This window comes from Malus domestica, chromosome 16 (genome assembly GCF_042453785.1).
Source record: "Malus domestica chromosome 16, GDT2T_hap1".
Lineage (NCBI taxonomy): Eukaryota > Viridiplantae > Streptophyta > Magnoliopsida > Rosales > Rosaceae > Malus > Malus domestica.
The window spans coordinates 7,447,410-7,458,872 of record NC_091676.1 but is presented as its reverse complement, the minus strand read 5'-3'; the positions used below and the strand labels follow the sequence as shown (position 1 = coordinate 7,458,872).

Below are 11,463 nucleotides of genomic sequence, written 5' to 3'. Positions count from 1 at the left end.
ATCCTGAATACGTATGCCGTTCTGACCGTATAAAGCAAGCGAAGTCCGAAAAAAGTCGGTCTCAGGTCTCAAGCAGAGCCGCCCCCTATTGAGAAAAAGATAAAGAGAAAATAGCCTGGGGATATAAACCTTTGTGTCCCTATCTCTCTCTGCCTTTAGTTTGTTTGTTTGTTTTTGGTGCTTGCTGGGTATTATTTAATCTCCCTGCAGAAAGAAGAAAAAAACCCCAACAAAAAATAGTGAACTTGTGGGTGATCTTTTGACTTGGTAGTCTCTGATAAGAGAGGGGAGTTCTTGCTCTCTGTTCTTTGTTAGAGAAAGAGAGGAGAGAGAGAGATGGAGATGATTTATTACCAGCCTTCTTACCAGGAGTCCTTGAGTGCTTTAGAGGCAGATATACAGCATGCAAATTCTCTGTAAGTTGCTTTATTCCTCTAGAAATTCTTTGTTTTTGTTTCAATTTCTCTGTTTTCCTATAGTGGTTGTGAATATCCTTTTTTTTTTCCCAAGTGGGTAGTTTACTTTTACGTTTAACTGCAAAAAGCTGTATTTAGGTCATCTGATCATCACAACCCACATCATAATTTTTCAATTTAGGCAAGAAAATGCAAAACCCTTTGTCAAAATTGCCAATTTGGGATTTTTCTGGGGAGCAAGTTTGTTTGTTTTTTTTTTTTTGGGGGGTTTTGATTTTATCATGGTTGGTTATTAGATTGAAATGTAAAGTTTACAACTTTTGACCTATTACTAATTCTGATTTTGATTTGGGATTTTTCTGGGGAGAAAAGTTGTGATATTCTTCTTGGGTTTTGACTTGATCATGTTAGAGTCATCAGATAAAATTGTGAAGTTTGTAACTTTTGACATGTTACTAGTTCTGATTTTGATTTGGTCGTGTGCAGAGCTGCTGCAATTCCGAGAGGCAAAGGCGGTGCCCGGTTTCAGATGAAATTGGTTTACAATCACTTGGCTCCCCTCTTTCTGTTTTTGTTGCAATGGTTTGATTGCTCAATCACTTGCCTGCTCCCAAGATACCTAAATTTCTTCCACATACTTGTCTACAAGGTTTGGTTCTTTTCTTCCTCTCTAGTCTATTCGTTGTTAATCGATGCGGAAAAGGAATTTACTTTTGTTGCTCCACCTAATTCGGGCATGCCGGTCCTATTTTGATACAGGTATACACAGATGGCAGGCCTAGCATTTCAACTCATGGACGGAAGGCTTCTATAAGGGACTTCTATTGTATGTAGAATTTCCTACTTTATGATCATTGGATGTCGTTTGGTTGTGATTTGCTCGATTAGGTTTCTAACTTAGTTTGCTTTGTTGAAAACCGAATTTCAGCCGTTATCTTACCGTCTCTTCAGCGGCTGCACGGGGATTTGGGGGAGTTAGACGATTCTAAGGATGGAGATCCTAGGGTTCCCAGCATGGAAAGCTCTGGAAAGAAGATGATTAAGGGAGATGGTAGCCTTGTCAATGCTGAGGGGGAGAGAGAAGAGGAGTGTGGGATATGTTTAGAGCCTTGCACCAAAGTGGTCTTGCCTAATTGCTGTCACGCAATGTGCATCAAATGCTACCGAAATTGGTAAGTACAAGCCTTCGCTATATCCCTTATCCGTATCCATGTCTGCTTGTTTCTCTAGACAGTCATTTATTCTTTGCACTTGCAATGCTCTGGTTTAATTTCAGGAGTAGAAAGTCGGAGTCTTGCCCATTTTGCCGTGGTAATATAAAGAGAGTTAAGTCTCAAGACTTATGGGTGCTCACTTGCAACGAAGATGTGGTTGACACCGAAACGGTTTCAAAAGAGGACTTGTTGCGTTTCTACCTCTATATCAACAGCCTGCCGAAAGATTACCCGGATGCCCTCTTCTTGGTGTACTACGAGTATTCTAATTTGTTTTAAGAGAGCGAAGAATGGTGTAGAGATAGAAAAGGCCCTCCTGTCAAATGTAAATACAACCCGGTAAGGAACTTCTGTTCGATTTTTACACAAAACAACGGTTTCAAATGTTATGCATATCGAAAATTTACAAGTCGTTGTAATACTGCTTCATTTACTGATGTCAAAATTTTCATCTTGAGAATCAAGTTCTGTTGTAAGTTAGATCTCCTGAACTATTACTCCAGTTAAAATTGACGTCTCATTTTTTTTTTTGTTTGGCAAATTAATTTTTGAAGTAATTGAAATCAGCCAATTAACTTTTTTTCACGGTCAGAGATGAGATTTCATCCACATTGCCTTCAAATATTGTCATGTGACCAATACGTGATTCACTCTTGAAGATTAAGTCATGCTAGTATTTGATGGCAAATTGGATAAAATTTCATTGAATCTTACGGCAAGGGGTTAACTGGCTGATTTTAAATAGTTTAGAGTGTTAATTTTCTAAAAGAAAGTTTAGGGTGTCAATTTCAATTGAGGTAATAATCCGAGGTTTGACTCTGAATATAACGGTCAAAGCATTATTCTTTGTAGACATTTATGTCTATCGATGACCAACTTTCGAAAAAACTCGACGACTCTAGGCCTTGTAATTATGTAGAGCATTAATGTGATTGGACGTAAAATAAGTCAAGGGTAAACAATTCATTATCGTCTCATATTGGGCACGTCTTTAAGGATGACTCGAAGCCCCCGTGGGGGTTAGTGCGTGGATGGACTGCGGAAGCAGATAATGTGCTCTGGCAGGCTGTACTTGAGATGAAATCAGACTATGTGCTGTGGTCTCTTTCTTCCATCTAACCGTCAAGTTAACATGTAACGCTTTCTCTAAAGAAAACTTGATCTTCCATATATAGTGAGGGATAAGAAATGGATGACAGAGCTATTGATTAGCATCCAAAGAAGTGAAAAGTAGACTCTGCCTGCGTAAAAACGTAACGGTTATCTTGATAGTTCGACAAAAAAATTGAGAATGTAACTCGTTATTCATAAGTTGTTTTTGTTAATTTTGAAATGATATATTACATATCCTATGTTGAATGTATTGGTAAAAATGAAAATTGACCTCGAAAGCCTAGTAGTAGTTTAGTAATGAATTCTCTCCGGATCACTCTATTTCGAGCAATCGGATTCAGAAATTCAAGTTGTTCAAAGAGAGAGTGATCCAAGCAGTTTAAAGATAAGATGAGCTAATAAAATAGGTTAATGAGGACCGCAAAATTTAAATTAAGCGGTCCATATTTTTTAATCTTGCGACTTTAGACACAGAGATTCGTAGAGATCTCGACTGGTTTAGTAGTTTGGTAGAAGTTTAGTGTAAACGTGTAGAGTAACGGTAGCCATTGACTGCACTATAACGGAAAGATCAAAACACAAAATAAAATAAATAAAAAGAAAAAGAAAAGTAAAATTGGTGGGAGAAACCAGAGAAGGGGGTAACGTGGGAAAATTACAGTCAGCTCCGCAGTCTGCAGGATCAGAGAGACACCGCCCGCGGTGGTCCTTATTCATCGTATCCAACCTTTTGAACTGTTACCGGATTCCACAGGTCAAATTTCTAGGGTTTTGGTCTCAGTCGGTGACAATTTCGGAGCACTCTGATTGATTTCTAGGGATTACGGGGATTGAATAATCCGGTTCGGTTGGGTTGCCGATCCGAGCCTTGTGGCCGAGGAGGGAGGGATTGGTTTATGCGCGCCATTCCGATGTCTGAGAAACCTGGCTTGAAGCAGGTTCTGGAGGACTCGGCAGCTGAGGCGGAGGGAGATCAAGCGATTCGGGGCAGTCCAATTCCGAATGGTTTGGTCAAGGATTCGAATGTGATTCGAAACGACGTCGGCGAGCCGGTGAATCAGGTAAGCGGGGAATTCTGGAATTGCAATTTGCGAAACGGTGCCGTTTCAATTCGATCGGGGGTGCATAAAAGCTATGGTATCGGTTTTAATTGCAGGAATTAGGGTCGGGGTCGCCGGCGGCGGACGGAGTCGAAGACGGCGATGACAGGGTTCCGGGAGATAAAGGCAAAGTGACGGAGGATTCGGGGAAAGAGGAGTTCGTCGATTGCTCGGAGGATTACGCCATGGATGAGGTGGATCGCCTGCGGCTTTTGCTGGAGACTACTGTTAGCGAGAAGGAAAGTTTAGCGCGCCAATTCGAGGTTGGTATTTGTTTTATTCAATCGAACAGACTGATGCTTTTCGAGGCATTTTCGTGTTTTTGGTATTGATTGTTGGTTGTTGTTGTTGTTTTTTAAAATGTAGGAAGAAAGAGAGGCTTTTGGTAGAGAATTAGCAAGTCTTCGGTTTCAGCTCAATGCTTTCACTGATCCACAGCCATCGATTGGCGAAAGCGGTAATTTTGTTAATACCCGATGGACTGAGTTGATAAATGAATGTTCTGGACTTGTTAAGACGGCTTTGGAAAAACGGTTGCAGACTGAGGCCGCAGTGAGAGAGCTTGAAGGAGTTGTGTTTAAGAAGGATCAAGAGATTGAGGAACTCAATGCCAAGGTCAATGAGTTTTCGGTATTGAATGATGTGGTATCAATTTTTTTGAATTCTGCTCAGAGGTCTGTGGAAGTGTCATCTGAGGCTCAGATTGAGAAGGATACACACGTTGAATTTGTGACTAACAGGATGTTGGCTTCAATTAAGGGTGTCGTTGATCAACAAGAAATGGTGGATGGTTCTATAGGTGGAAAATTAGCACATGTTGAGCAATGCACTTCGATCTTAATTCAAAAGTTGACGGGGATGCTTTCTGAAATTGAGCAACTTAGACAGTGTTTACCGGAGGCCAGGTCAGATCTTGACTCGCATGAATTAGGGGGGATCTTCGCTGCTGCCCGTGATGAGTTATTTGAGCACAAAAGAAAGGAAGCAGAGTTTGTCGAAAGATTGAGCCATCTAGAAGATGAAAATAGGAAATTGATTGAAGAACTTGAAAATCAAAAAGGAATAGTTGAGATGGTAAATGCGGCTCTAGGACAAACAAAAATGGAACTAGAGCAGGAGAAGCATAGGTGCGCTAATACCAGAGAGAAGCTTACTATGGCCGTGACAAAAGGGAAGGCATTGGTACAGCAACGGGACTTGTTGAAGCAGTCCATTTCTGAAAAAACAAGTCAGCTTGAGAAGTGTTTGATTGAATTGCAAGAGAAGTCAAGTGCACTTGAAGCTGCTGAGTTAACCAAGGAGGAATTGATTAGAAGTGAAAATTCGATTGCATCCTTACAAGAAATAGTATCCCAGAAGAATGCAATCATTGAAAGTTTGGAGGAGGTTATGTCTCAGACCGGTGTACCTGAGGAACTTCAGTCTATGGATATTCTAGAGAGGCTTCGGTGGCTTTCGGATGAAAATTATAAACTCAAGGGCATTTCCCTTGAATTCCAAAACTTGAGGGATGGTATGCATGCAATTGATCTACCAGAAGTTATTTCATCTTCTGACTTAGAGTATCAAGTGAATTGGCTTAGGGAATCGTTTTCTCAGGCCGAAGAGGAAGTTCTTATGTTGCGCAATGAAATTACTGCAACTAAGGAAGTGGCACGTAAAAATATAGACCACTTAACTGATTCACTTTCAGCTGAGTTGCAGGCAAAGGAATATCTCCAAGCAGAGCTGGACAATCTGACATCTGAATACCAAGAGATTGTCAAGAAAGAGCAACAGGTGTCTTTGGAGAAGGCTGATATGGCCAAAGAGGAAGTACTTATGTTGCGCGATGAAATTACTGCAAATAAAGAAGTGGCGCGTAAAAATATTGAAGACTTAACTGCTGCACTTTCAGCTGAGTTGCAGTCAAAGGAATATCTCCAAGCAGAGCTGGACAATCTGACATCTGAATACCAAGAGATTGTCAAGAAAGAGCAACAGGTGTCTTTGGAGAAGGCTGGTAGGGCCAAAGAGGAAGTACTTGTGTTGCGTGATGAAATTACTGCAACTAAAGAAGTGGCCCGTAAAAATATTGAAGACTTAACTGCTTCACTTTCAGCTGAGTTGCAGTCAAAGGAATATCTCCAAGCAGAGCTGGACAATCTGACATCTGAATACCAAGAGATTGTCAAGAAAGAGCAACAGGTGTCTTCAGAGAAGGCCAATATGGTCAGAATGTTACTCAATGTGTCGGGAGTTGTAGTGGACAATGAAGAGGTCTATGAGCCTTCCTCGGACACTGCCTTGCTCATTGACAGATGCATTGGGAAGATAAAAGAACAGAGTAGTTCCTCACTTGATTCTCCAAAGGTTGATGCTGAATTGTTTGAAACAATTCAAACCCACCTGTATGTAAGAGATCAGAAATTGATGCTTTGTGAGACTTTACTAGAAGAGGAGACTCTGGTGAGGTCACAGGTGAGTAATCTATCGAATGAGTTGCGGGATGTATCTCAAAAACTTGTAGCGTTGAAAGAGGAAAAGGGGACCCTGCAGAGAGATTTTGAACGATCAGAGGAGAAAAATACTGTGCTAAGGGAGAAGTTATCCATGGCAGTCAAGAAAGGTAAGGGACTGGTTCAAGACCGGGAAAACTTGAAACATCGTTTGGATGAAAAGAAATCGGAAATTGATAAGTTACAGCTTGAGTTACAGCAGGAACAATTGGCACTTGTTGAATGCAAGGGCAAGATAAGTAGTTTGTCTGCTGATGCAGATCGCATCCCAAAGTTAGATGCTGATCTAGTTACAATGAAGGAACAACGGGATCAACTCGAACAGTTCTTATTAGAGAGTAATAACATGTTACAGAGAGTAATCGAATCTCTTGATGGCATTGATCTTCCTGTCGATCCAGTTTTTGAAGAGCCTGTGGGGAAGGTGAAGTTCATTGCAGGATACATAAATGAGTGTCAGGATGCGAAGGAAAAAGCAGAGCAAGAATTGGGAAAAGTAAAAGAGGATGTCAATGATCTGGCTGGTAAGTTAGAAGAAGCTCACTCAACTATAAAGTCGCTGGAAAATGAGTTGTCAGTTGCAGAGAATGATATTTCTCAACATGTTGAACAAAAGAGGGAAATGGAAGTGGGTAAGACCAATGTTGAAAAAGAGTTCGAGAAAGCAATTGAGGAAGCTAAGTCTCAAGCTATCAAGTACAGTGAGGTTTGTGCGTCAAAAAAGTCACTGGAAGAGGCGTTATCACTCGTAGAAAATAATATATCTGTGCTTGTCAGTGAAAAAGAAGGAGCTTTAGCCGGTAGAGCTGCTGCAGAGACAGAGCTAGAGAAAGTAAAAGAGGAAGTTGATATTCAGACTGGCAAACTAACAGAGGCGTATAAGACCATAAAGTTACTCGAAGATTCCCTATCGCAGGTACAGGACAATGTTTCTTTACTCATTGAACAAAACAATGAAGTTCAAATTGGTAGGACCAATTTAGAGGGTGATCTAAAGAAACTGCAAGACGAAGCTCGATTCCACGATAACAAGGTAGCAGATGCCCAGGCAACCATAAAATCACTGGAAGATGCATTGCTGAAGGCTGAGAATGATATTTCTGTACTTGAAGGTGAAAAGAAAAATGCTGAAGAAGAAATATTAACTCTTAATTCCAAGTTAAATACATGCAACGAAGAGTTGTCTGGAACTAATGGCAGCACAGAAAGCAGGTCCATAGAGCAAAGTTGTCACCTACATAATCTTCACCTGTTACTGAAGGATGAAACTCTGTTGTCCACTGTGAAAAGATGTTTTGAGAAGAAATTTGAGGGCCTGAAAGATATGGAACTCATTCTAAAAAATATAAAGGACCGTTGTGTTTCCATGAATTTAGAAGAGCTGCAAAGATACCAAGTGTTGGAGGTATATATGCTTTTCTGTGGAGAAAGTTTTGTTCCGTACGGTTCACTTTATTTTTTCTTTTGTGCATGCCATGCAGATGCTGGTGGACCAGAATCCATTTTGCATTTTGAGCTTTCCTTTTTCTTCTTTTTATATTCTCTTTTTGTTGTCAATTTCTTACTTCTTCCCGGGAAGAATATGTTTGGCTCTGATAAAACCAAACTCCTTTATAATTAGAATGTCGCTGTGATGTGTTCCCAATGACTCAATATTTTTTATCTTTGTTTTAATGAGCTCCTTTTATTACTTATTCCAGGAAGATTCATATGCAACAAAGTCTTTCTCAGATGGCCTTGACAATTTTTACAGTGTTGAAAAGGATAATGGTGAGGCCAGTGTTTCCGATGCTGATATGTCCTCATATTTGAAGAAGACTGCAGAAAAGTTTCAGTTGCGAGACAATATTCTTGCAGAAAATGTTGAACGCTTCTCTTCTTCTGTAGATGAGTTTATTGCAAATCTGTTGAGAAATCTACAGGCAATAAGGGATGAAGTAATCACTATGTCCGAGAACATGGAGTCTGTCAAGGAAAAAGCAACTAATCTGGAAATAAGTAAACAGGAACAGGAGGATACAATAGCCAGTTTAGAAAATGATCTTAACTCTCTACTCTCTTCTTGCACTGATGCTACTGGAGAACTTCAGTTTCAAGTCAAGAACAATTTACTTGAACTGAGCTCTGTTCCTGAGCTTGAAGAATTGAAACATTATCTGTTCCCAGAAACAGGAGCAATTGGTGGAGAGACCACAAAAACCAATGAGCAAGGTCTATACGGCAGCAAATATGGGAAAACTGCAGAAATGTTGTCCATTTCTATTAGAAAAGTTAAAGCTTTGATTAAACAGTTTGAGAGCGCAAGTAAAGTGGCAGCCTCTACAATTGAAGATTTGCAGAGTAAACTGACAGAAGCGAGGACGACTGTTGAGAAAGCCGTTGAAGAAAGGGATCTTGGACAAAATAGGATTTCCAAGTTGGATGCTGATGTAGAAGCATTACAGAATTCATGCAGTAAGCTGGCACTTAGACTAGAGGATTATCAATCCAAAGAGGATAAGTTGAACGAAAAAGAGGCAGAAGTTTTATCACTGCGCAATGCTTTGTCAATGAAGGAACAAGGTGAATATCTTCTCTTTTCTTTCTTATTCTCTTTTTGATGTTGCTGAACATATTTATTTTGATGTTGTAATGACTGTAAGTGCTCTAATGACTTACTTATTCATGTTGCTTGTTTCAGAGGCGGAAGACTCACTCCTGTCAGCATCTGAAATCAAAATCCTCTTTGACAAGATCAGCGGGATTGAAATCCCTATGCCAGAGTCACATGGAGGAGACTTGGAGCCCCACATTTCATCTCATGTGAATAAACTATTCTACGTTATTGATAGTATTAGTGACCTTCAGCATCAGATAAACTTGTTGTCTTATGAAAAAGACGAGCTGCAGTTGACTCTTGGGACTAGGAATCTTGAAATTGAACAATTGAAGGAGGAGGTTGAAAGTTATGATAGAGATAGACAAGGTAGAGAGAAGATGAAAAATGAACTGTCTCTGCTCATATATAGTTTGGAAAAAATTATAGATATGTCAGGAGGTAATGATTTAGTAGGAGACCAGAAATCTTCTGGTGTGACGGGACTTCTATCAGTGTTGGAGAAGCAGGTTAGGGCTTTACAACTGGAATCTGAAAGTTCAAAATCAAAAGCCCAGGAACTTGGTACTAAGTTGGGAGAGAGCCAAAAGATTGTGGAGGAATTATCGACTGTGGTTAATTCACTTCAAGGAAGGGCTGCTCAGTCAGAGATTGTCCAGGACAGGAGCATCTTTGAAGCACCTTCGTTGCCTACCGGTTCAGAGATATCTGAAATTGAAGATGGGGTAAATGTTCATTTATATGATTCCATTATAATTCCATTCACTGCGTCGTTACCATTTGATTCCTTTTGAACATGTTGACATATGCTATAAAAATTCCAATTAAGTTGAGGTGTTTTACGGTGCAAAAATTAGTAGGTGTGCCTATTGTTAGTTGCATGCCGAACAATATCAGTTGTGGTTTTTTGTACGGAGACCTGTAAGAGTTGAAGTTTAATCAAATTTTTCAGGGATCACACGGAAAGAACGGGATATCTCCTGTCCAATCAGCAGCTCATCTGCGAACTATGAGAAAGGGTTCAACCGACCATCTGGCAATTGAAATTGGCTCTGAATCTACTCGGTTACTCAACAGTGAAGAAACTGATGAGGACAAAGGTGTGCACTTTATGATTTGTCTATCGTTCCAAACACCTTTAAGGCCTGGTAAAACTTATTTCCTTCTGTTTTTATTTTCTTGTCCTTTTCCAGGTCATGTATTCAAGTCTCTCAATGCATCTGGTCTCATTCCAAGACAGGGAAAGTTGGTTGCTGATCGAATAGATGGAATTTGGTAAACTCCCGAGATTAACCTTGTTATATAGCGAAGGGGGTCGCGGTGGAAAACATCAAAATCCTTTCTTCTTTTCACCTTCTTTTTTCTGAAACCTTATTACACGAAAACCTTAGTAGCTGCCTAACATCTAACACACAGCATATTTAGCCGTTGTTTTGATCAATGCAGTCTGCCACATTTCCTATGTTTCGCTTGATTCTTATTTGTTTTCTAATATATATACGCAGGGTATCTGGCGGGCGGGTTTTGATGAGTCGCCCGAGGGCAAGGCTCGGACTTATCGTCTACTGGCTCTTCTTGCATCTGTGGCTGCTGGGAACCATTTTGTAACCAATCAAGTCTCTGGTTGCCCCTCATTAGGGTGTGCAACCAAATTGTATCATAGACAGACATTTTGTCTTTTCCTTTTGCTGTTCTTTTCTTTCGCTTTGCATATATGTCTCATCCCCAAACTATAAAATTCGATGCAATCACATTTTTTTTAGGTTGCAGAGAATCAAATCGCAGGTGGAAAATTTTCCACATTTTGTTACTTGTTTTGTTTCATCGTAGCAGTTTGGTATATGACACTCGGTGAACCTCAAAATCTCTCTAGTGAATCCAGTAACACAGACACACTTCTTAACTTTCGGAATTTCTCATTTGATGAATCATGTTTCTAAAAATTATTCGTAAATTATTTGTGTGATATGACACGGGAACAACTCATGTCACGGATTCATCGTCACTTGAATCCGCCACGGTAGGTTCGGTGTCAATAACACAAAACATATGGGAAAAAGTTGACACATGTTTTTATATTATCGGCATGAGACGTCACGTGGTAATGTATCTGTGTATGCAAGTCTTTAATAATCAAAGATTTATGGTTATTCACCATTCTATTTAGTGTCAAACGATTGAAATTAAAACAATAAAAGCACATCAGCAGATAAATGATCGTACATGAGAACATTTCTGTGAATAACATACAGGATCCATCCCTGGTCCGGATCCCTATCACCAAATCCATCAATTCAGCTTTTTGAAATTTGATCAAACGGCTAAAAACAGAGACTCTTTAAAAATTATAATAATTTTAACCGTTAGATCAAATTTCAAAGATTCCAATTAATGGATTTGATGGTAGGGAGAGGATCCCTTTCCCCATTCCGGATTTGGATCCTCTCCTGAGCTAATGGAGAGGATCCTCCTGACCAGTTATCATGGGCCGTTGGATTTTTATCCAACGGCTACAAACAGGAGGTC

At 40.0% G+C, this 11,463-nt stretch overlaps 2 protein-coding genes across 2 annotated transcripts; both read left to right on the top strand.

Moving 5' to 3' along the window:
* LOC103431865 (E3 ubiquitin-protein ligase AIRP2-like) lies at positions 1-2,110 on the top strand. Its single transcript, XM_008370036.4, has 5 exons — positions 1-416; positions 903-1,065; positions 1,176-1,242; positions 1,345-1,588; positions 1,693-2,110. Exons 1-5 carry the CDS (start codon positions 337-339, stop codon positions 1,907-1,909), a joined length of 771 nt encoding a protein of 256 aa, XP_008368258.3. The 5' UTR covers positions 1-336; the 3' UTR covers positions 1,910-2,110.
* A 1,223-nt stretch (positions 2,111-3,333) lies between these two features.
* Positions 3,334-10,747, top strand: LOC103431867 (trans-Golgi network-localized SYP41-interacting protein 1-like). Its single transcript, XM_008370038.4, has 8 exons — positions 3,334-3,804; positions 3,900-4,106; positions 4,210-7,746; positions 8,042-8,903; positions 9,022-9,662; positions 9,890-10,037; positions 10,131-10,212; positions 10,443-10,747. Exons 1-8 carry the CDS (start codon positions 3,640-3,642, stop codon positions 10,543-10,545), a joined length of 5,745 nt encoding a protein of 1,914 aa, XP_008368260.3. The 5' UTR covers positions 3,334-3,639; the 3' UTR covers positions 10,546-10,747.
* Positions 10,748-11,463: the final 716 nt, after the last annotated feature.